The sequence below is a fragment of the Nipponia nippon genome, unplaced genomic scaffold, assembly GCF_047370975.1.
Source record: "Nipponia nippon isolate SJK-2023a ecotype South Korea unplaced genomic scaffold, ASM4737097v1 scaffold_2, whole genome shotgun sequence".
Taxonomy (NCBI): domain Eukaryota; kingdom Metazoa; phylum Chordata; class Aves; order Pelecaniformes; family Threskiornithidae; genus Nipponia; species Nipponia nippon.
This window is the reverse complement of record NW_028262336.1, coordinates 31,110,429-31,135,422: the sequence shown is the minus strand read 5'-3', so window position 1 is coordinate 31,135,422 and position 24,994 is coordinate 31,110,429. Positions and strand designations below refer to the sequence as shown.

General features: G+C 45.8%; 1 protein-coding gene across 3 annotated transcripts in view; it reads right to left on the bottom strand.

Moving 5' to 3' along the window:
- CLIC6 (CLIC family member 6) overlaps positions 1-24,368 on the bottom strand; it is a 33,234-nt gene extending 8,866 nt beyond the window's left edge. For all 3 annotated transcript variants that reach the window (XM_087758807.1, XM_087758810.1, XM_087758808.1), the window contains exon 1: positions 22,843-24,368. In XM_087758807.1, coding sequence (XP_087614933.1) covers positions 22,843-24,243 — 1,401 coding nt within the window. In that variant the 5' untranslated portion in view covers positions 24,244-24,368. The remainder of the gene's footprint in view (positions 1-22,842) is intronic.
- Positions 24,369-24,994: the final 626 nt, after the last annotated feature.

Here is a 24,994-nt window from a genome sequence, read left to right as displayed (position 1 = left end):
CGATGAAGTCCAGAAAACATCTGACCTTCATGTACAGTGCTGTCTCCCCTCCCATGCTGCCTACAAGGGACGTTAATAGTGTACTGGTATCTTAGCCGTATTCTGTGCAATGCAGGTATCATGGTCTCTAGTAAAGTGCTGCAGCATTTGCCCAGCTTCGCTGTCTCTCGTGGTTATGGAAAGCACTCTGCTTTTACAGCAGAAAATAAAATCACAGGAACTAGAATGTTTCCGCATTTCTGATGTGACCATGGTCCTTCTCACAGGCTAAGGAGGAAATCTTCTGAGCAGTTTCCTTGTGAAATCATAGCTGCATTTTACTGATATAAATCTATTCTAGAAGCCCATGCTATGCAGGCAGTGTAGTACGTCCTGACGTCTGAGACAGGGCCGTGTCCTGTAGGGTTGCTGTGCCTTGACTGAGAACAACAGGCAGATCTTCAGGAGTTACTCAGTCAAAAGCCTCAGCTGCTGAGGTCCTACAGTAAAGGAGTCAGCAGCCATTCAGGTAGGGGCAACTGGTGAGCTGGTTGGTGAGCCACATGGAGCCTCAGGAAGCTGAAAGCCTGTTAGTCCCCAGGGGCTTGAGCTCTGGGTGGGAGGTGAAGGGAGGACAAACCTCTAGACTAGCCACGCCAGGGCTGGTGGTGGATACCTCTAGGTTTCCTTCAGTTCTGCAGAGCTGGACGCAAATTACAGTAGCCCACACAATAGCACAAGCCGTTATTAAACCTTTCCCTGCCGTAACAGTGATCAGCTGTCTGAAGTGACTGCAAGACCTTGAACACCAAATCTGATTCAGAACTCGACACGGTTTGACCTGGCAGCTCAAAGACGCTACAGTTTCCTGTAATCTTCGCTGAAAGCCCAGAACGTGGACATTTTGGCCTGCTGCAGAAAACAGGGCGAATACAGCTAGCTAAAAAGATACATCAACTTGCATTTTGGCTTACAGGAGACAACTCTGTTCTCCTAACTCAGCTCACCTAATCCGGGGAGCTACAATTCCTACTGGACATAAAAGCATCAGTTACACATGCCAAAGGTGTTTGTTCAAGTTTCCAAACAGAGGAGCTGCCGTGATGACACCAGCCACTCAAAAATCACGAGCTGGGACACTGAAATAGCTTTATAGCTGTGCATCGAGCAACACAGCAATAGCTGAACTATGCCATCATCACACGATAATGTACCTGCCAACAAAGGAAGGGTGGCCTTTTCACAGAAGTGAGACTGTGTGTCAACATCTTACCTTGCAGGGACTCGATGCAGCAGTGAGAGAACCAGAAAAGACCTGCCTGTCCCATATTAATATCCCCGGGAAGACAGCGCAGCTAGGGGCATTGCAGCCTCGGAGCAAAACTCCCTGCGTTTTTCTCCACAACACCGGTCAGGGATGCGTAACTTTGAGCTGTGCTTGGTACACGTGCAGAATTTAATTACACTTCCTTACTGTTGTGCTTAGTGATGATGCAGGGTGAAATTTTAACTCTGGTGAAGTCAGCCGGAGTCTCTTGCTGTTGATTCAATGGAGGATTGTGTTTCCAGACTGGTTATAATCTTAATAACCAGGCAAATGCTGCTGTAATTGTAGGTAATGCTGCAAGTTGGTCTCCACCTGCAGTTGTTGTGACATTCTCTTAACATCTAGATCTTGTGGGTGAAGTGGGCCAAATCCCCAAAGCACAAAGCTGGTTTTTATGCTCTTCTGCTGCTTAAATAGAGGCTAAGCAGTGTCTTGAATAAGTGGCATTTACGTTTTAATTGTGATTGGTCAGGAGGTCAATACGTTTTTTTCTAGTAATACTGGGATTTAATGAGTTCATTAATCAAACAATTAAGACATCCATTGCTGCAGAGAAGAAAAATGTCAGGCCATGCATAGAAGCTTTCATTCAGAGCCTTCAGAGCCCTAGGCAGCGATCGTATATTGTGACAGTATCGACTTATGACAGCTCTCTGTAATCATGTGCTATTACTTCATGGGATTATTAGCCTACACTCCCTGTTTTCATTCATTTTTCACTGTTCCGCACACTCCTCGGTCTTTTGGTTTGTTGTTGTTCTGGGTCTTTTTCAAAGATGCTGGGAAAGGGAAAAGCTCTCCACGCTGTTCTTCCACTACTGCTTAAGCTCATGGGTAGGAGCACCACCATGCCTTCGGCTAATTTCACTAGGCAGCAAGACCTTACGCACAAGATATTAAAGAGGAACCCAAAAGGAGTTCCTCTCCTTTTCTCTCCTAAAGTTCCTCTCCTTTCCTCTCCTAAAGTTGCTGGAGCTGCTGCTGCCACCTTGATTCAGCAGCTCTGCTTTTCTGAGTGGCCTTGAAGAGGTCACTTGCGTCCACATCCTCATCCATAGCAAAAGGATAATTACAGTGACTTTACCCAGGAGTCACACACTGTAAGTCATTCTTAAGCCAGTAGTTTGGGCCCTCCCTCAGCTGGAGTTGCTCTGCCCCTGGAGCTGTTGTAAGAATTTGTTTTGTAACTGTTTCTGTCCAGACATCTCGGGAACCAGGTTTTTGAAGGTTCTTCTATTGACCTCAAATGTTCTGTGCCTTCAAAATTGTGATGAGTGGAATTTGTTTTTCCTGGACTTTTTGTTTCCTTTTGAAGGTTAAGCACGGAAGAAACAGTTCAGAAGGAGCAGAGAAGACTTTTTTATTTGTTTTCATATAACTATATAATCCCTTTGAAGCTACAATAAAAAGGAGAACAAGGAGCATAACTTTTTTTTTTTTTCCAAAAGCTGAACTCCAATTCCTTTTTCTTTCTTCGACACGAGGGAGCTAAGTTACCTCCTTTCCCATATTTATGCTGGCTAAGAGGCAGGTTTATCCAGCAAGTGGAGCAGAACCGCTGCCTACTGGGAGACAACGAACCATCCAGCTGGGACCAGCATCATGGATCTGCCCCTGCCTGTTCTGCTGAGCTAGCTGTCTCAGGCTGAACTGGGACTTTCCTCCAAGTTTCCTTATTCGATCCTCAGCTACCAGGCAGTTTTTGTGTGCTCTTCTTTCTCATACCACACCAACAACTCCCCTCTCCTTTTTCACAACGCATTTGATCTCCTGTCAAAGAACAGGAACCACAGCACCCGGCTCAAAACTACTGCCTGGAAAACTACAAGGAGTTCGCAAGCTTGGGCCGCCTGTGGGAAGCAACTTTAAGGCTGGGTGCGACTTTTAAGACCAACAGCTATTTTGCTTTAATTCCTTCTACAGACTCATTTGTTCTGCACTGGCATGGATTAACTGAGCCCACTGCATTCCTAGCATCGACTCTTGCCCTGAACTAAGCCCTGCAATGCCAGCCTCATGGCAGTAGCTGCTACGAGTAGCTACCACTGGCTCTGCACATGTAGCAGAAATGCAAGAAAGGCCCCTGTGGTGGTCAGCTCTGCTTTCTGCCCTGCTGCACCGCTGGGACCAGCCACTGAACTTGGCTGCACGACGGCCAAGCAGAAAGGGGAAGGGAGCTCCCAGTGCCTCCCCTCTCCTCCTCACCCCTGAGAGGAAATCCCACTGCCCTCTGGTTTACCATGAAGTGCCCAAGACATTTTTTTTTTTAAGAGCATTTCTTTAAGATCACAGGCAGACAGACCGAGGGAAGCAGTATGACTGCACTCCCATACTGCCACTAGCACAAAGACCTCCTTCAGCCTTGGCAATAGGTTCTGAGAAGCACATGGGTTTGATTGCAGCTACACTAGAAAATGTCTGTTTTCTAGACATAACCATGTTGTGGTAGTGTGCTGCAACAGATATATTGTTTTAATTTAAGAAAAAAAAAATCTACTCCTTGAGGATACAAAGCGTGTTTTACTTTCTTGATGCCTGCTACAGTATTCATGTAGATTCCTATAGTATCATAACCCTGAAAAAAACCAAAATTGGCAATATTACTTCTGTTATGAATGAAGTAAAAATATCATTACAAGTCATTTTGGTTCACTGAAGGTAACTATAATGCACTTAATAACACATGATATTCTGTGCTAGGCACAGAAGCACCACAGGCATGTCATTTGGGTCAGATCATGTTCAAACCAAAGCTTTTTGGGAGGAAGAGACAGATTGCCTGGAATTTTCTCTAAGCACTGTGTTCGTTTTGTGGCCTAGGGCTAGGGCACGAAAACCCAAACGCTCAATTTTAGAGAACTCTTTTGATGCCACCTACTGGGCTTGAAATGGAAATCCTGACTCTTGGAGCAATGAGCAGTGGCAGCCTCAGACGTTAGCACATCTCATCGTGAGAGGTTCTGCCTTGGAGCCACCGCTGCGGCAAGATGCTTTGCTTTTTGCTAATGGCACTCTTGAGAGTACTTGAGATGCTGAAATTGTACTTCCAGGCTAAGTTTTAAGATAAAGAATCTGTAATTGATAAGATAAAGAATCTGTAATATTTTAATGGACAAAGTAAAAATTTTGCCACTTATTATTCCAATACTTTTAAACACTCATGTAGCTCTGCCTATCTGCTAATATCCAACACTTAAAACAGATGCTTCCAGCTGCTGTTTAATTTCTCAGCCAAATAGCAGAAACATTCATATTTAAAATGAGGCTGGTAGTTGAAATTCCTGCACATAAATCTTATTTTTGGTACTTGCCAGGGTAGACTCTTGCTGTGTGTGACATCCACAATAGTGAAGTCCAATGAGAAAGCTGTGTTAAACAGCAATTGGACACTCCTTCAGGTAAAAAAATTAATTTCCCCTTCCCTTTCTCTCTTTTTTAAGAGCAAAATAAGCACCTTGATATTGAAAGTGTGCCATAAGGATTTTTGTTTTAAAAAGAAATGTATCTTATTTTATATTTGGAAATATTAATAACATCCATCTTTTATCTTGAACAGTATTACAGGGTTCTGAGAACACTAAACATACATACTTACAGGCTTATAACTTTGAACACACAAGTTCAATAACACACTTTTTGTCCTAAACCCCAATTAAGCTTTCAGGTTAAGGAGGCAACAGTAAACCTAACTGCAAGCATTCTGCTAAAAATAGCTTCTTTCTCTTTTTAAGGTGCTAAGACAAAAAAGCATGAAGGGGAAGAAGGAAGCAAGTATACTAAAATGTTTTCTCTAAAGAATGAAGGGGCGATTTTGACTTTCACCATCCTCTCCCACGATGCCACTTCTAAGGCCCCTTTTTCCTGCTGAAGCTGGGAGTCTGCCCCTGCTGACTCAAATGCAGCTGGGGACAAACCCTGAATGCTCTCCTTCCAATGCAAACAGCTTCTTCTAGTTGAGTAGCTGAGTCTTCGATCAGAAGAGTGTCCATGTTGAACTCCACCCCTGTAGAGAGCACGGCCCTTTTCCACCTGATCAGGAATGATCCTCTTCTCTACCCACCACCCCCTACATAAGAAGGACCAAGGCAGGTCTGCAAAGACCATCACAGCTGCAGCCTTCAGCTACATCACAGACAAGTTCTCACTCTATACACCCCTCCGCGAGCATGTGTTTGGGTGGTTCAAGATACAGTCTCAGTAGTGAGATCATTCAAAGCAAGACTGAAAGGATCCCCATGACCACCCATCCAAACTAAACCATGCCAACGTGTTGCAATAGATCTTACGTGGCATGCAAAATTAGTAATCTGTATGCTCTGCTGAAAAATGGACCCTGGGGCTTCTGGATGTCTTCCACTTTCTCCCACCTCTCAAGTCACAATCAGTCAATGCATTTAGGTGTGCCTGTAACTTTTAAACAAGCAAGTTGGCTCACCAACTGCAAATAGAAGGATGGGTCCTTTAAGTTTTGTATCTGCTAAATACCCTCTTGAATGACAACCTGAAATGGACCTAGTTACGTTGGCGCAAGTGGATTTAATTTCATTGTCAGAATAAAGCAGACTTTCATTATAAGTCCTGTGCACTCAGTAGAGGAGGAGAAATCACAAAGTAGGGCATCAGTTGACTTTACATCTCAATGATCCAGTCTGCAAATTGAGGCACTTTGGGAAGAAGGCATGTTAAAAAGGGTAGGTGCCCAGATTAGCAAGCTGCACAAAACCTGAAGACAGGTGCAGGCAGAACTGCAGGAAGGAAACCTGGAGGAGGAACCAACAACTCAATTTGTGTGCATCTGGCTTGACTGTGACCTGCTACTACCCCGGAGGGAAGAGCCTGTTTTGTTACAGAGACATGAAGCCCTCTCCATCCAGGTCAATGGATGCCTTGTGCTACAGGGAGAGCCAGCAGTGCAGAGAGTCTCACTGCACAGAACAGAATGTGATTAACCAAAAAGCACATGACTTCCAGAGCACCAGGGTGGCTGGAAGTGGTTCAAATCACTGGGTATGCTGGCTTTCCTGTTCTCTTCCTCCCCCTCACAAAAATGAAAATGTGCCCTGGCCCAGGAGGCAGCCTTGGAGGTCCTGTCTGGCATTTCAGCAAAATGTAAGGGCAAGTTTCAGTCAGAGAAAGATGCTAGAGAATTATCTAATGATAACAACCAGACCTGTGGATGGAGCCTGCAACCCAGGAGGCAGGAAGAGCAGCAGCACCACCAGTGCTTTTTGGAACAGACTGAACACCCCACAAACTGATAACCCTGCATGCTGGGATAATGGAAAAGCGATAAAAATGGTTACGAACTGTTATGTTACGCACTGAAGCTGGAAGCCACCTCACATAGAGTCAGCCAGAAAAAACATGTCTCTGGTTAGTAGAGACAGAGAGAGAGCGAGCGCGCACCACTCCTTGAGGATTCATCATCTTGCCTGTCTCACCCACCCACCCACTTGGGATGACGTGCTCTCTGATAGTGCTGCTTTCTCTGAGTACAGCACTGAATAGCCCTATAGAGTTTAGGCATCTAATTTAAGTGAGCGGAATCCCATCCTTGGAGACTACTTCTCAGCTAGAGATAACTGCTGAAAAAAAAAAGACTGGAGTGCATTATTCCCAGCATGTCTGACCCAACTGCCTGATGGAGCTGTGGGGAAAAGGTGATGTGGCCTTAGGTTACATCAAAGCTGGCACTTTCATGGCGGCAGGGCAGCATTCAGGCCACAGCACGAGACACTGTACCTGGTCCTGAAGAGGTCTCTGCAAAAATCTGGTCCTCCATCTTCATGAAAGATTAAATCAAACTCAGTCAAGCACTACTAAGATGACAATGAAATTGAGGAACCTATTTTACAACAGAGGGCAGGAAAATCTATTCTTGTTTAAATTTGGAAAGCAAAGACTGAGGGAAAATATAATTACTCAGTGCAAGTATAATTTTTTCCCTGATAGTTGGGGTGATGCTGAAACAAAAACAAACGGGTACAAACTGGCCATGAATGTTTCTAGCTGACAATTAGAAGGGTCTCTAACCACCACAGCACGAGGTTTTGAACGAGGTTTCCAGTAGGATTAGGAGGTGTATCAATATGTACGTGCATATGTGACAGCACAAGAGGAGAAAAAACCATTTTGTCTCAAGATGAGATTTGATCCCTTTCAGCAGGGACATGGACTTATTCTCCACTGGAAGGTTCCTTGCTGCCTGTTGTTTCTTTGCACATGACGTGAGCATCACTCCAAGGACAAGATGATGGCAAGTGCCATGCTTTTGTATTCCATGTCACTGAATGTGACCAAGTGAAAATAACGCGTGTACCAAACGCCAGGGCAATGACAAAAGGGAAAGGTACTGCTCAGTGAATAGCAGCAGCTATCCTGAACAGAGTTTACACTCTAAAATAATTGAATGATTCCTTGGAAAAGCAAATAGATGATGGATATGGTACCTCTGACAGTGAGCTCCAGCCCGACACCAGACAGAGTAGGATGCTGTTGGCAATGAAGAGAGTCCATGTGCTAAGATTATCCAGACAGCAAAAAGTAAATGGTGCCAGAGGTTATCCTCTTCTGAGGAAGAACAGGAGAGCAGTTAGCACAAAATGGCATTTTATTTAAAGTGGCTTGAGCAAATCACTGCAAATCTAACTGCTGACGCTGTATGTTTAATGCATGCTTACAACTAGGGATGGACACATGCTAGCATGGGCCAGTATTCATCCGCTGGCCAGGTACAACTGCTCAACTTACAGAATACAAGGAGCAATGCAAGGATCCCAGGGATGGCAACTGAAAAAACACTCTCCTCAGTCCAGCAGCCTCACACAGCATTGGCAAAAGGCAACAGAGTCTGAGCTGCAATGGGACATGAGTCTTGAGGCAGCTACAGGATCCAAATGCAACCCAGGATGGCTGCAGCAGCAGCATCCTCTCAGACAGCAAGGACATCCAAGCAGCTCAGGCCTAACAGAGTACAGGAGAGCTCAGGAGGTATCTCAGCCACCAGCTGGCCTCGTGCGTAATCATCGAAACAAGGTATAGGCGTACATGGTACCAGAATGCCATCTAGCAGAACAGCAGTGGCAATGGATAGGGAGAAAGTCTCCTACCTGTAAAAGCAGTACCATCAAAGGGTGGGATGTTGATTCAAAGATGAGCATACCTGGAAGATTATGAGCCGACAAAAGGTTCGTGATAAGGAGCGGTAACTTTCAGACAGGTCTAAGTCTCTGAGTGCCTGGACTGGACATCAAGAGGCTGCTCAGGGCACTTGTGGCTGGCTGCTGCTGGGGCACAGGATGCACATAAGCAATCCTCTTGACAAAGGGCCAGATCAACTGCTGAAACCCATCAGCTGTTGTTCGTACCCATCAGATGTTAATGCCCATCCACAAAACAGGCTACGAAGATGGTGTCTTAGGAGTCCTGCCTTAAAGTGCTGTCAGGATGTGGAGCTCCTGGGCATGGAGCAGCTGCCAAACTGATGCAAATACAGACCTATGGAAAATGTGTGGCTGGGATCCTCAGACAGAAGGATTTCTTAGCCCAGCTTTCCTTTTTTCCTCACGGAGACAGGGAAATGTAGACCTTCATAGTAGCACCTAGGCACTATAAATGAAGCACTGTACAAATACAGGGTGAAAAGACTGCTCCTAACTTAAAAAAAAAAAACCAAACAGAAAACTTATATGTCGACCATTAGCAAGGATGTGGGAATGCCAAAGGATTTTTGGAAGTCTTCTTATAAAACGCTGTGTAGCTTAAGGCTTTTAGCCAAAGCTAGGCCAAAAGAAGATTCCATGGGAAAGAGAATGAAAGGAAACAAGTGTAGGTGCAAGGCGGTAAAAGGAATTAACTTTTCACCTGCACAGCTTCAACTGACCACAGAACACCATTGAACTGGTTTTTGTGTGACCACGGATTATAAGTAGTAAGCTAAAGGTTGAGTCTACCTGCAAAGAGGATGATAATTTCGATAGACCCGTCAACTGTGTTTTTAATGATGCAGCTGTACATTAGTGGTCATCTCATTATTACTTATCTAGCTATTATGACTGAGAATAAAAGATGGGCTCTGTCCTGGAGCAGGGCTCTTCTGGCACTGAATGTCAGTTCAGGCTGAGCTCCCACCTGCAGAAATAACGAAACCCTTCCTACCTCACTTTTTAACATCTGAAGCTTGGGCAAGATTTATGGCTCCCAGACTGGCCACCTATTAGCATTTCATAACATCTTCTAACAATTTCATTATTAAGGCTTTTCTCATTCTGTTAGGTTTCTGAAATTATACTATAGCTTCTTTCATGCAGTGTTTGCATTAACTTACTATGATTATTTTGTTTTATTAGATTTCATAATTCATATGTTCAGTAAGGCTCTTTGCTAGAAATGGTTCTTTGAATGCTCTTGGTCGGTCCTCGGTTCATGTTGAGGGATTAACAGTGTGTTAGAGTTTCTTTATGGGATATTCCCCTCAACCCTGTTTTTATGTAGTGAGCAGTGGTCACGGCTTAAAGGGGTTATATACATCTGGAAATTCTAATCCTCTCTGGATGACAGAAAGGAAAAGAAGTCTGAAGCTGTAATTTCCTCTGGTTTCAGTTCTCTCTCTCCCCTACATGCCAGCAGCCATTTCAGAGCAGAGAAAGCCTCCTTTATTCTGACTTTCGCTGCATTATTTACTTACTCACGGTCTGCTGGGTAAGTAATTATTGCTGAAATTAACTTAATTACTTAGTAAGTAATTAAATGCTTCTGATGCATAGGAAGAAATTTTCCTTCATTAAGAAGCAACTTTGTGGCAATAAACTTTTTACCTTTGCCCAGTTACTTTATAAATAATGAGGAACAAAAGGCCCGAACTCACTCCTGTTACTTAGATGAAATATCCATTTACTTTTGATTTCGATATCACAGTCTGCCCAGTACTTCTACTGAGCAGTGGGTCTGCCTGCACCCTGCCCTTCCAGTTCTGACAAAGATTATAAATAAATGAACCATTACATGATAATTCTGTAAAGTGAACAAAAGACAAGAGAGGGCAGGTGAAAATTAAAATGTGCAATGTCTTGTAAAACATTTATAGAGGCTGTGGTTTTACTAATATTCACTCTTATTTACATTAAAGAGATTAAAGATTAAACTTATGTGTGTATGCACTCTTACAAAACAGAAAAGTTAACCAATTCTGTGATTTTATACACACTGCTGTTGCTAGCCTTGGGCCAGGCCTTCACGTTGTCACAGGTATTTTCAGCTACAGCTGTGGCTCTCTACAGGGCAGTTAAAGGCCATCAACAGGTGCTCTTAAAAAAATTCCTAAAATCAAATGCAATTACAAAGAAAAAATGCAAATTGCTGGTTTATTTTCTCAGATATCTTACAGCTACCTATACCAGGTCTGCAAATAAAGCCACTCAGGTAGCCACGGTATTTAGCATAACCTGGGACAGTGCTGAGCCTGGTTTCAGAGCAAAACCATCGCTGCCTCTCATGATGGGAAGGCAACTAATTAAACATAGAGGATGCTTGCATCTAGCTACCTGCCATCCACAGCACAATAAGTATGTCGTAATAATGCAAAGGCAATCAGCAACCAGGAATCCACTGCTTCACGAGCTCAACAATAATCTGCTTAAATAATTAATAAATAGTTTGAGTAATAAGGCCTGACCATCCCAAGCAGAGCTGTCTGAAGGAGGCTCCTTGCACGACCAGATACTCTCACGCTGTGCTGTGGGAAAGGAGAAAGGGAAATCGGATGCTCTTGTGGCAACGCCAGCATTTGGGGAGCCTTTTCTTGGCCAGATACTAAACGCTTTAAGGCAACGTAAACGTCCTTTCTACTGTTTTTAGATGCCTAGCCCCCAGCAACAATACATGAACAGAGTAACCCTTTGTGACAGTTTACTTTCTTCCTAAAACAGCTTGGAAAATTATTTTAACAAATAATAATTTATCCCATCATAATTATCAATGCATTATTATTTATTTATCTCTTATTTTACAAGGCTTACTTAGATGACGGTGACAAGCAAGCTTCCAGGAACTGCACGTGGCAAGGAGAACAGAGGCAGGGCAATGAAAATTAAATGTGAAAATAAATACAAAAATTAACTTGTGGCTAGCAAAGACTGAAAAACTTCAGCTACAATTTAGTAGGGTTTAAATTAATCTTGCCCACTTTAGGAATATCGTTCTCCTACACAAGTAATTGTCATATTGCATAAATTATACTTGTTTTATGTCTCACCCAAAATAGCATTATTTTCAGTCATCACTACTTGTTTACTTTTTTAGTACACGATGATAATTAATTGTATGTGTATTACGCACGCACAGTGACCGAGACTTTTCAAAGCAACGTAAGTAATCATTGCCACTCCTACAAAACGGAAGCCATTTTATTTTAATGGGAGATGTGACAAAATCTCCATTGCTTGTCAAAAAAAAAAAAAAAATCAAGTGGTTTATTCAGAAGAGAAGATTTTAAGCAGAGGCAAAGGGGAATGGCTGCAGAGGTGCCCCTGCTCCACTCCCCCTGAAGTGAGGAGTGGGACTGCTATCATCCACTTTAACCACAACAGAAATATGCTGGCTAATTAATAAGAATACACAGCCCTCAAAAAGATCACTCCCCCTAATCCTTATCCATTCCTTAATTTTAAGATTCAAGATTATTTTCAAAAACCTGCCAGTAGTCTAAGAAAACCGAGAGCCTTTTAACGGAACACGGGTGAAAATGAGAGCTGGGAAACACTGCCCAGTTACAGATCGCTGGCTTTAATCTTATACCAACTGGTTAAAAAACCAAATTTCCTTCTCCTGTGAATTCTGCCTACAGAGTTCATGCCGTCTGTGTTAATGGGAACATTACCAGGTCACAAGCGCACAAGCAGCAAACCAAATGCTATTAGCTATTTATCCTGTTAAACAAGAATTATGTTTAAATACCTCAATGCTATTTCTAATCCGTATTTAATAACATGGCAAGATGCCAGCTGAACATTCTACAGGGAGACAAAAATCTTAGATCCTTTTTAAATTCTTACAGGGAATTACTTCAACAAAAGAGCATTATATTCTCGAACACATTATAGGTCTGGGGAAAACAGATTAACTGGTATTTCAATGACACATCCTGTTTTACACTACACCATATGATACTTAACCTGCGACACACAGCCACGCTGTTTCAATCTAAATGCAAACACTGTACACACATCTATAAAGTATCTGTGATTTGTGTTGTAAACAAATAAGAACTAACAAAATAAATAACCTATTTTATGCAGCTTCAGGGAGTAGCTCATTGAAGGTTTGAGAAAGCAATTTGCCAATGGTATTCCTCACTCTGATGTTTAAATTGAGAGGTGCAGGTGAAAGATAAAAAGGGATTTGGTTTTGTGGGTTTTTTTCCCCACTAACAGTATGTGATATTTTAGTCCAAGTAGAAAATAATTCAAATGACCAGGTAAAATATTACATAAAAAACCTGTCAGCTCCAGTGAGAACTGGCAAAGACGTGTCCTGAAAGAGCAGTTAAAAACTGGGCACAAATACCAGCAAAAACCCATTAGCTTGACAGAGAGGGGGCTGGAGTCTATTCCTTCTCCCTTCCCTTCCCGACGTAAATTCAAATTCAAGGCTATTCCTCATCCTGCTCTCCCCACCACCTCGCTTCCATTCACAGGCTTTGGGAAACTATGAGAAACACAGTATTGCTAATTAAAATACAGTTTTTAAATAAAGGTATACTGCATGAATCATATTGCAAACCAATCAGCCCCAGTGTCTACAGCTATAACACTGATATTCCTCAAAACAAGGAGCGTCCCTGAGGTCCCGGCCCCTGCGGTGCTCCTGTGAAAAAGGAGGCTGAAGGTTTTGCCAAGGGCGGTGGGAGACGTTCGTTTCTGTAGGCAGCATACAACCTGAAATTTTTAAGTTTTTAGGGAATATTTGGATCCTGTTTTGAGTTTCATCTGCTACCATCATGGAAAGAAACTTGATTTTTTACAAACCACTCACGTTCTGTAATAGCTTTTAAAAGCAATTTTAAAAATTACTACCAGGTAAACATCAATGATTCTCCAAGACACAAATGAGAATTTTTCTGAAATCTGAGTAAATGTTTAACTTCTTTGTAACTATGCCATTTGAATAACTTGGAAAGGGCATGCATTTGTGACTCCAGTCCTGCTGTAGTTTACTTCGTTCTGTAACAATTATATTTCTAGTCCTAGTATTCAAATATATGCTACAATTTCAGCATATGATGAGGAAAAAAACGAGACGGGAAATATCCCCTTTGCACCTCTGCCTGTCTGTGAGCCTCCACAACAACCATCTCCCCGCGCATGGCACGTCCCGCAGCCGGCCAGCGCGCCAGCCCCAGGCTCCTCGCAGGGAGGAGGCTGCGACGGGCACCCTCCTCCCAGGGAAAGCCTCCGATGGCTGTGTCAGTGGCAGGCTGTACAAGCTGCCGCTGTTTGCTTTGAAAAGCTAAATATTCTTAGGAAGGAATTAAAACACTTTACTGCTGACAAGGCGGGTGTTACTGAAAGCAACTAGAATGGAGTCACTCAACTTGTTCGGGATTTTATCTGTAAATAATCAGACATTGCAAATGGAAATGCATACAAGTCCTTATCACAGCGTGACATTTTATTATCTGAGCAAGAAAATAATCATGTAACCTTCACATGGCATTTACTTACGCTCCTTGGGCAGAGTCAGAGGAACATGCAATTTCTTACTTTTTAAAAGAAGCAATAGGACCTCTTTAGGGGAGACACAGAGAATACAGTCAGCGATGGCACAGGAGTAAGTCTCCATGCTTCACTTCCCCTTCCATAAAATACGTATAATATTTCCTTTCACTACTTTACTCCCTTTACTGTCTCTGAAGAGGAGGAGCCTGTCTTTTGCCAAAAGGTATACAGCCGCCAATTCAAAGTGACTTCACCTGAGATAAGCATCCTAAAAAAGTGTGGTCATATTAATAATTTCCATTATCACTTCTGCTTCACAGTATTTAAACTAACTTCTAAAAAAGAGCCATAAATATAATTTTGCATGGATCCCTACAAGACTGTAAGAAAGGCTGAAACGCAGAGTCCCTGGGATGGCTAACCCTGGCTGGTACCCGTCAAGGTGAAGAGCCCAAAAAGGCAGAATTGTTTGTGGAAGTTGAGCGATCACAAGGCTGCCTAATCCTGTGAACAGGGCAGCAAAGTGCTGAAGAGAACTGATGTCAAATGGAAGAAGACATGGAAGAAAAAGTTGGTTTAGTATTAAAGATATCTAATAAATAGAATTAGACTTTTTTTAAGCAACAAAAAATGGTTTATTTTTACTGGTAGGGATGCTAATAAAAACAAAATCCAGAATTCTCAAGTGGACTGGGCATGATTTGTTATACCAATGCTGGGAAGGGGACACGGTACCTTTTCATGTTTTTAATGCCTACCACATTCTGGTTTCTCAAAGTATGTGGGTAACACATCTCTTATTCCACAAGCAATCCCAAAATCCGTGGGAACCAGAGGCTACTGAATACCATTTAAAATCTACATACTGGTATGATAGGAAATAACAGCAAATAAACCATACATTGCCTAACCATAAGGTTGCTGGATATGCTGCTCCTTGCAATTCATCTTTCTGATGCTGTCGCACTTTGCAGGTAATTATTATATGTTGACGGTGCCAAAGAGAGAACAGGAATAACTCTGTAACTCTGTATCTATGGCACTGGCTTGGGAGAAGGATGCACGCTAATCTTCCACTTATGCTCCAGGTAACATCAACATCACAACCTCAATCACCGGCATCCCACATCAGTGTCCTAAGTACAGGGCTAACAATGCAGCTACTGCTGCCTCCTCCATTTTGGCAACTGTGCCTAAACTCCTTGTGAATGAATCTAGACCTAACACTGACAGGTAATATTATTTCCTCAAAAAAAGCTCTTAATTTTTATTTAATGAAGACCATTTCCAAAATTTCACCTGAATTTATTAATAATTTGAGTATAGTTATATTTTTCAACTAATTGGCCAAATCCCTTTCCTCCCGTCACCCAGAAAATCATTCGACACACTCCAATGTTTTATATTTGTGAATGCCATGAGTCCTGTAGACTGGTTTGTTATTCCTCTATATACAAACATGAATCAAGCCTCAAATTAAACAGACAGACGGCATGAAAATTCCCAGGCACAGCTGCATGGCAGTCACCTCATGCAGGAATCATCAATGTTTCTGAAGAAGGCTGCAGCTCTCCAACAGGATTTACGAAATGAAGGTTCACTTCAAACAACCAGGGACCGAAGGCAGAAAGCAGACAGGGAAACTTCCATCCTTGCCCCTGGTCTGTGATGATCACAGGTAAGATCAGCCTTTTAATGAAGACAAAACTCATGGAGGAGAGGCAGTATGGTTGAATTTTGGGCAGCAGGCTGATCTCATCAGAAGTTTCTGCTGGTTTCAGCCAGCAAGAAATACAGGCTGTGCCCCAGGAGTCATTCAGGAAAGTGTCCCCTGTTCAGCGAAGGGCTTAAATAGCACGTGACTTTAAGCTTGTGCTTATAGTGAAAAACATGGTGAGGTGCTTTACTGAAGCAGTGAGCTGTGAGTAAATAAAAATAGGAAAAGGTCTAGGAACGTAGCTTTGAAGACATTTACTTTATTTCAAAACTTTTTTTTTGCCTAAAACAAGCCTTCAAACTGCAGATCTGCAGTCACACTGAGAATAAACAGATGATTAAGGCTTGTACAATACTATGTGGACATGCAGATTTAGGACTTCCAAAGCATGGACAAAAAGATGACTCCAAGTATGACTAGATTGTACAAAAAAAAAAAAAGAAAATTAGATGCAACTTCATATTTCTGATGACTTATGTCTATCTGTTGGTTTGTGTCTTTCTGGAACAGGACTTGGCCTGTCAGTTGTCAGAACTGACACTGGTGTAAACAAACAGAGCACGCTTCTGCTCCGTTAAGCATCCCTCCAGGAGCAAAGCAGCAAACTAATTTTGGTGTAGTTCTCAAAGCTATTCCTTAGTCAGCAGCTCCAAGGAATCTTGTTTCTTTTTAGCAGTCTAAGCTCTAAAAGGGTGAGAACCTGAATGGCCAGAAAGGAAAGCATGAGAGGTAAAAATGAAAAAGATTGCACATTCAAAAAATTTGCATAGCTCTTTCAGCAAAAAGACTGATGTCATTGCCTTTCAAACCAAAATCTCCCAAGCACAGTTTTATTGAAGACTGTTGGAAGCATACTCAGCTCCCAGAAAAACTGCTGCAGGTGCACCCAGCACGCACAATAACCGGAAGAGTTATGAAAGGAATTTGTAATGCCAGTTCCTCTTAAGCTGCATTAGGGAACCTGAAATTGCCATATTCCAGCTGAAAAAAAGTAGCTGAGAAAGGGCAAATACCCACGGGAAGGGAGCCAGCTTCCTGCTGGATGAGACAAAACAGGGAACAGAACTGCAAAATGTCTTTGAACAAAGACACCTCTGCTGATTCGGTACTTTGCTTGCATCCGTGTATAGTCAAAGAATCAAAATCACCATACAAGCAGCTAAGTAACCAGCAGCCAGAAAAGCAGGGCTATGCTGGGTTTGCTGGGCAGCCCCACAAGGCTCAGCCCTGACCAGCTTCGGTTTGATTCCGGTTTCAGCAGATCTAGCCTACATGGTGCTTGTGTTCTGCTCCAGGGGAGGGGCTTTCTCCTGAATGATTTTTTTCCTTATTCTGGGATAACTTTCATTAACTACTCAGTTATAAAAGCAGACAGGTCTCAGAGCCAATTGGAAAACAGAATATCTGAAAGAATGGTGGAGGGAAACAACATATTAAAAAATGACAGGATTTTAGTGGCAGCAATGTGGCACCTGAGAAGAGCTCCTACTTTTGAAGAAGATACGCGAAATGTAGCTCGAGAAGGAGAAAACCAGAGAGCGAGGAGAAAGGAGCAGATGAGTTCCTCAGGGGAAAATGCGGTGTGGTTTTGATGGAAAGTGAGATGCAGCAGCACTGATAGGGACGAGGGGAAAGAAGGGAAAGACAAGCCGTCTGTTTCCTACCATTTCCCAAACCATACCAAATGCTTCCCTGCTCGTTCCACAACAATTTGTCCTTCTGTAGCATCACACAAATCCAACGTGCTCACCTTTGGCAAGCTTTGGGTAGTTCCTTTTGCTTGGGTAAATATCCAGTACCTAAATTTCCCCCCAAACTGCTTTTAATCCATAAATACAAAGCTAGTGTAACTCTACACACACAAATTTTTACTTTCACCTCCCTGAGGTCATCTAAATACTGGTCTCCTGCAGTGATTCTACACTAAAAAAGGGCCGTAAATGCCTGTCTGCTTTTATTATGATACAGAATGTCAGCCATTCTCCTTATAAACCATACTCACCTAACTGATTCACAGACTGATTGCACCAACGAGCAAAAATCAAGATCTTAAGCACAAATACCTACTCAGTGGTTATACTGTAAATGTTTACATCCAGCATCAGGTACAGCACAGATCCCACTGAATGAGCATACAGGCTAGGAGATTTTTCTAGGGATCTGAGCGCCTGCTGCCCATGGACTTCTTACCTACAGCACTCAAAGCCCAGAAGTTCAGTTTCTACTTCAAATGTAAGTTATATATAAACCAAGGATCCATCACATCACAGAAAAGGAGATTCTTTTTTGTGCTCTAGTATGAAACACCCATTACCATTTAAGCTGTATACATTAAGTGTGGTGTTTGGAGGCACCGATGCAAGCACCTGTTATTCCTATGTCTCTACTCACAGCAAGGCTTTTACTTTCTTGTTTGTCAGCACTTTCGATAATTCAGTGCAGCTCTAAGTATGTTGAGTCAGTCAAGCACATCTCAGGAATGGTGCAAGGAAATTCCATACCAGTAAAGTTACCTTGGTCCCTGGTAGGAATGAAATAACTCTCTGAATGAAAATAAACGACTGTGATTTAGAGACCAAGAATATCACAAAACTGAATAAAGCCTATTACTTTTTGTTGGATAAAATCTATTACCTTAGGCTCATGGTCAGCTTTTACTATATACCATTTAACCCAGAAACTAAGCAAGAATTGTTTTGGAAGATGAGCAATCTCAGAGAAGGCCTTGTGCTGAAGCTGGGTTGTTTGGATGACTGTGTTCAGCACTTACAGATAAATCACTATTCCTAGAAATCTTTGGAATGATGAAATCTGCAGTTGTGATTCTGATGTTTAAGTTTTCTATCTGTAAGAAAATTTAAAATAGATTGGTAGACAACCTTGGAGGTTGTTTTTTTTTTTTTAATTTAGAAATAAACTCTTAAGTCTGACATAAATGTTTAAATTGCTTAAAATTAACTGAATCATTTTGGTGAGAGTTCTGCTATATTCAAATAGCAAGATAAATTTATGTCATTTACAGACATCTTCTGACAAATAAAGGGCTTTTGCCACAGAAGAAAAAAAAAGCCTACATAAACCATTGACCTTAGAAGAGCAGCTAGCAAGCTTCAACATCCACAAGGTGTCCTACCCAAGGTGCCAGATATGCTTAGCTGAATTACCAAAGACCAATCAGAAAGTGTATCTGGATGACCTTTGCAAACATGTGAGTTTGAAACACCAGAAACTTCAAATATTACTATCTAAAGGAAATATACGGTACATGTTGTTTCATGGGAAAATGGAAATCAAATAGGCACCTTGTGAAACCCTCAAAGCAATTTTGATATGGTCTTGCTCTTACAGCCAAGGAGCTTTACGTAGTTCAGCTTCATTAAGGGCACAGTTCAGTTGCCCAAACACAGATGTCTGCTGTCTTTGGAGATGCCTTACTGTAGCCTGTCCAGCATCAAGCTACTGGTCCAGAAGGACATTATCACCCATAGATGCTGCTAACCCTGCTAAGTGCTGGAGTATCTCAGGTAGCATGAGATCTCAGCACTGAACCCTGAGTGTCTGATGTCAAACTAAATAGCACTGCATAGCAACCCAAATCAGCTTAAAAGAACAATTGCTGGTACCCATGCTTGTAGAGCTAGCAGGAATTTTGCCACCCACCTCACCATGGGAGGCCCGAGGCGACACAATATTCACAATATTCAAATACATATATGCAAAATTAAATGAACTAATGCAAAGCGTTGAAGGAAGAGGGAAAAAAAACCCAACAAAACCCAAACTTCTAAAAAGAACAAGCTTGATCAACAACAGTAAAAACAAGAAACACTGCTCGTCATACAGTTACATCTCAAAAGTTTCTTTCTGATGGTGATGCTTCTGTTTGTTATTACTGAAAGACTAACAGGTACTTTAATGTCTGCCAAGTCTAGCGTAATGCTGCCTAGCAGGTAAACTGCGAGGATCATTCAATCACTACTACTGTATTATTTTCTTGTGAGTTTTTTCCTATTATGGGACTTACTTTTAACATTTCTCTGTATTTGTATAGTGCTATCAAATCATGGCACAGACCTCCTGTCTCGAGCACGATGCATGCAGGCACAGATAACAGGCAGACAATCCCCACCGTGACCATTTACAAGCAAGCCAAAAATCAACAGGCAGGTGAAACAAACAGAAATAGGGATGACAAAGAAATTAGGGTCTTACTGAACAGGACAAAGAATGATCTCAGTATTTTAAACAGCCTAATCACTGCCCAGTTTCCAGTGGCACCACAAGAGGGTGGAGTTTTAAAGAGAGGTTTGAAGAAGGCCAGGGAGCTGATGGATAATAAATTCACAAGGAAGCCCGCAGCTGCATAGGAGAAACTAGACAAGGTGCTTGCTGAGAAGTGCAGCAGAAGGGTGAAAGAGGTCAGCGGCACTTGCAACGTAAAGGTGGGTGTCAGCATCTCAAAAGCACGTAAGAGCTAATAGGCAGGCACAGAATTGCGATATAATAAAGCCTAAGAGCAGTGGTCACAAGCATTAGAAACATGCATGTGAAGGGAAGCGTTTCAGGCTGGAAGCAAATGTTTGCATTCAGTTTGGATCGTCTTCTCACTTCCTTAACCCTTGAGTTCTAGCGCTTGGTCAGGAAGGAGCATCATGTCTGTGGACCACAGGCTGCGGTCAGATACAGACACTCAATAATCCCCGAACACCAGAGTTCACGCTGTCCCATGTAGGAATCCACTCTCCCCCTTTTTCCCATCAAAATGTATCAGCACCTATTTAAGCATAGCATTATGTACGTGCTCTTAAAAACTACTTTAAGCCACCACAGAAAACCTCCAGTCTCCCCCTTTTTAGACCTCCTTTCCCACTGCCAAGAAAAGGGTAGAAAGATAGCAAGTGTGTCTCCAGGTGAGAGCAAGAGCAGCATGAACTCTCCCAACAGCGGGGAAGAGAAGCGCTCCTCATTTCCCAGCACTGCGGCCCTGGCGCATTTTGGTGAGTGGGGAGATGCAGAGCTCTCCAGTAGGCATTTTTTTCTTGCATTGAACTGAAGGAACTTGTGCCAATCTCAAACTGAAAAAAAAAATCCAGCTCCAGGAGAGGTAAAATATTCAAGCTTTGTAATACTACTCCACTGAAATCATTAGAAGAGCAGCTGTAGTATTTTTAAGGTGTTCTTAAGTTACTAAGTCAATCATGAAAATGTTCCTTCTTCTGTCTTTATTAATTCATAAATATTTTCAAAACCCATGCTTAATCCTAATATTTGGGAACTACAGAGTCACCACAGGTGCTCTTATTATAGTCTGCTCTCTAATTTTGGCCACGTTGTTCTTCCATAAAGCATGCACCAGGTGCAATAATGCACAGGTAGCCTTTATGACTTTAGCCCTCTGCCACTCTCCAGCATTCCCTGATGTATATAAGAGCATAAAATGAGAATAAATAAGTTACAAAAGTGTCCCTGCAAAGGGGGCTGTTGATCTGTGAGCCAGAGAGTCCGTAAGTCATCTCTGTCAGGCTCAACAGTAACAGCTCCTGCTGTTTGACACAAAATCACAGATTTCGGCTCCAGTGTTATCATCTAGCTACTGTACACCAACCTGATGTACAGAGCTGCCTTTAGACCACAGAATCCGTCCCAGCCTGCGTGCTAAGGAATTGATTAAACTGAGGACTGGCTGGGGAGCGTTCACCGACATCAGCCATTATCATTCATCTTTCCAGCATGGCATTATCCAGCACGTCGGACACTGCTATGTGTAAGCCTCAGAACATTCCTCAGACTTTTTCAAGTAACAATAATTCAAAGGAGGCTCAGCCTTGAAAAAAAAAGGAGTGTGCACTGAGCTGGGATAAATCAAGGCATAAACATCGCTTCAGCCCTAAGCCCCCTCACCCAGAGGGCTGGCAATGACTTTTTCTTTCACGGTTAATTCCGGCTGCTGTAGAAGCAGCCTTGGCCAACTCAGGAGGTGAACGATTTGCATGGGAGGTATGGCTTGTAGTGGAGAAGGTCCCAAACACCTTCTGCTTCCCTAGTTTTAGTTCCTTAGTTTTAGGTCTACTCTGAGAAAAATATCCTACCCTGCTCCACACTTTATTTAGTCCAGAGAGGTCAGACAATAGGGAAGAAATACAACCTAGGATGGTTTCTACACACAGAAATTTCACATCTGAGATTTCATCTCTGTGGACGGATGCTGTTTCCATGCCGAGTCCCACTGATTTTGGTGGGATTCCAGGCATAGGCTAGGAAGAAACTCTAAAACTCTACTATAAAATACCAGAAATTAGTTTTAAGATCATTACAACTTTTTTTCTTTTTTGTCCATTTCCCTCTAACCTAAATCTTCCCTGCACAAACATGCACAAACCTGACAATTACAAGGGATGCTACACTGCTGGGCAGTTTACTGACTCTCTAAATCCAGCCTTGCCAAACTTTGGGGCAATTATCTAAACATTGACCATAGTTCATGTTGGAAAATCCCAATATCACATTTTAAATGATATTTTCCAGTTTCTTCTGCCTCAGCCCCCATGATGTGCTGTGTGCCCTTCTTACCGTATTCTGAAGATCTTAAAATCCCTTGAGACCTCCTTATATCACAAGTCGCAGCTAGTGATTCCAAACAGATGCTGCTGGGTCCCAGCCCCACAGTGAGGAGGCCACAGGAGAGCCCCCGAGTCCACCAAAACGGAGATCCCTGCATACCCTTTCTGTTTAAACCTAGAGAAACCTCAAGTGACACAGCACAGAGCCCATGAGGGAAAACTATGGGGGAAACACCTTGCAGGTCAAGTCTGTGCATCTCGGGGTTCTGGGCTGAGTGGTACCACCAGCTCCCAGGGCAGAGGGGACGGGCAGTGCTGGCCTCCAGCCACTGTGCGGGAAGCCCTGTCCCGTCCTGCCTGCCCCTCGCAGAAGGAACCAGGAGCCAGAGGCAGGTTTATTTTGGGCGTTAATAACCAAATCACCTTAGCCAGGCAGGACTTTTGCCTGCCAGATTTAAATGCTACTCATCACAGGAGCTGCTCGGGGCTCCTGAAGGAGGGGAGGGTCGCGAACCCAGGTTACCCCAGCAGCCCCTCACACCCTACCTTGACGAAGAGGGAGATGTCGTGTTCCTGCTTCTCCTCATCCTCCTCTTCCTCCTCCAGGGCGGCTGGCGAGCCCGTCTCGTCCTCCTCGTCCTCCGCCCGGCCCCGCATGCCGTTCAGGCTCCGACCTGCCGCGTCCCACTCGCCGCCCCCGGGGCCCGGGGACCCGCCGCGCTGCCCCGCCGCCATGTCGCCTTCCCCTGCCCCCGGGGCCGCGCTCCCCGCTCCTGCCACCGGCGGGGCACCGGCTCCCCGCTCCGCCGCCGCCGTCTCCGCTCCGTCCTCGCCGTCGGGGCCGCCCGGCGACCGGCGTCCGCCGTCGGCCTCCCCGCCGGCCGGGACCACCGGCTCCGCCTCCCCGCGGCTCTCGGGAGCCACCTCGCTCCCCGCCGGGGCCGCCGCCGCCTCCTCGGGGACCGTCCCCGCCGGGGCTGCCTCCCGCACCGCATCTTCGGGGACCGTCCCCGCCGGGGCTGCCTCCCGCACCGCATCTTCAGGGACCGTCCCCACCGCAGCTGTCGCAGCAGCTTCCTCGGGATCTGTCGCCCCCGGGGCTTCCTCCCTCACCGCCTCCTCGGGGTCTGTCCCCGACGGGGCTGTCGCCTCTGTCTCCTCGAGGTCTGTCCCCGCCGCCTCTTCGGGGTCTGTCCCTGCCGGGGTTGTCGTCGTCGCCGCCTTCTCGGGGTCTGTCCCCGAAGGGGCTGCCTCCCTCACCGCCTCCTGGGGGTCTGTCCCCGACGGGGCTGCCTCCACCTCTTCGGGCTCCGTCCCCGTCGGGACCATGGCCGCGTCCTCAGGGTCTGTCCCCGCCGGCGCTGCCTCCTCGGGCTCCGTCCCTGTCGGGGCCACCGCCACCTCCTCGGGCTCCGTCCCCGTCAGGGCCACCGCCGCCTCCTCGGGCTCCGTCCCCGTCAGGGCCACCGCCGCCTCCTCGGGCTCCGTCCCCGTTCGGGCCACCGCCGCCTCCTCGGGGTCTGCCCTCGCCGGCGCGGAGCCCTCGGGCCCATCTACCCCCGCTGCCGCCGCTGCCGCCGCCGCCGCCGCCGCCGGCTCCCCTCCCGGCAGACCCTCGCCCGCCGGGGCATCCCCGGCGGGGTCTCGCTGCTCAGCCCCCGCCGGAGCCTGCTGCCCCGCACCCGGCGCGCCCGAGGTCTCCGCCGGTCCCCCTGAGAAGCCGCTCCCCGTCCCGCCGCTGCCCCCGGGAGACACCGCCGCCGCGGCCGGCTCCTGCCCAGCCGCCGCCTCGCCGCGGGGCGGCCCGTCCGGGGGCTCCGCCGCCCCCTCGGGAGACAGCCCGGGCTGCGGCTCCCCCGCCGCCGCCGCTTCCTCATCGCCTCCTTCCCGAGGGAGGTCGCTCCCCTCCGGCGGTGGGGCCCCGGGCCGCCCCGGGCTCTCCGCCATGCCGGCCTCCCCCGGGGCCGCTGCCCAAGAGCGCAGCGGGGCGGGCGCCTCCGGCCGCCGGGACGAGCGGGGACCCGCGGAGCCGCCGCCGCCGCCGGGGATCAGCGCCGAGCACCGACGGGAGGGACGGCGGCGCCTGCGCACGGCCGGCCCCGGGGCCGCGCGTGTGTGTGCGTGTGCGTGTGTGTCTGCGTGTGTGTGCGTGGGGGCGGCAGGCACAGGTGCCCGCGCTCCTCCTCCCGCGCCTGCCCCGCACAGGGCAAGGCCGGCGGGTCCTCCCCCCCGCCGCCGCCCCGGACCTCCCCGCCCCGGTAAATCTCTTCTCCGCGGATGCTGGCTGCAGCTGGCACGGGAGGAGGTGGCGAGAGCGCGACCGTGGTGGCACCAAGCGCTGCCAGGCCTCCCCTCGGCCACCCCCTCCCTACCGCCGGCTGCTTGCCGGTGCTCAGCGGGACTGGAGCTTTGCAAAGACTGGCCAAAAATCTTGCCACCCCCTCCGGCCGCCCCACCGGGGCTGGCTGGGCATGCCTGCCAAGCACCTGCTGCCCGCCCTCCCCGGGCCTCGCCTCCCACCCCAAAGCCCCCCCGAGCCCCGCTTCTGCCCTTGCTTTTCCCCTTCGCTGCTGCTGACGGCCTCAGGCGCAGTGTCCCTTGCAGCCCCCCCAGCCGCCCAGCTGCTCTCCCCAGCCACCTGCCTGGCACCCACAAGCCCTGGGCTCGCTGGCTGGTGGGGCTGGCAGCCACCCAGGGG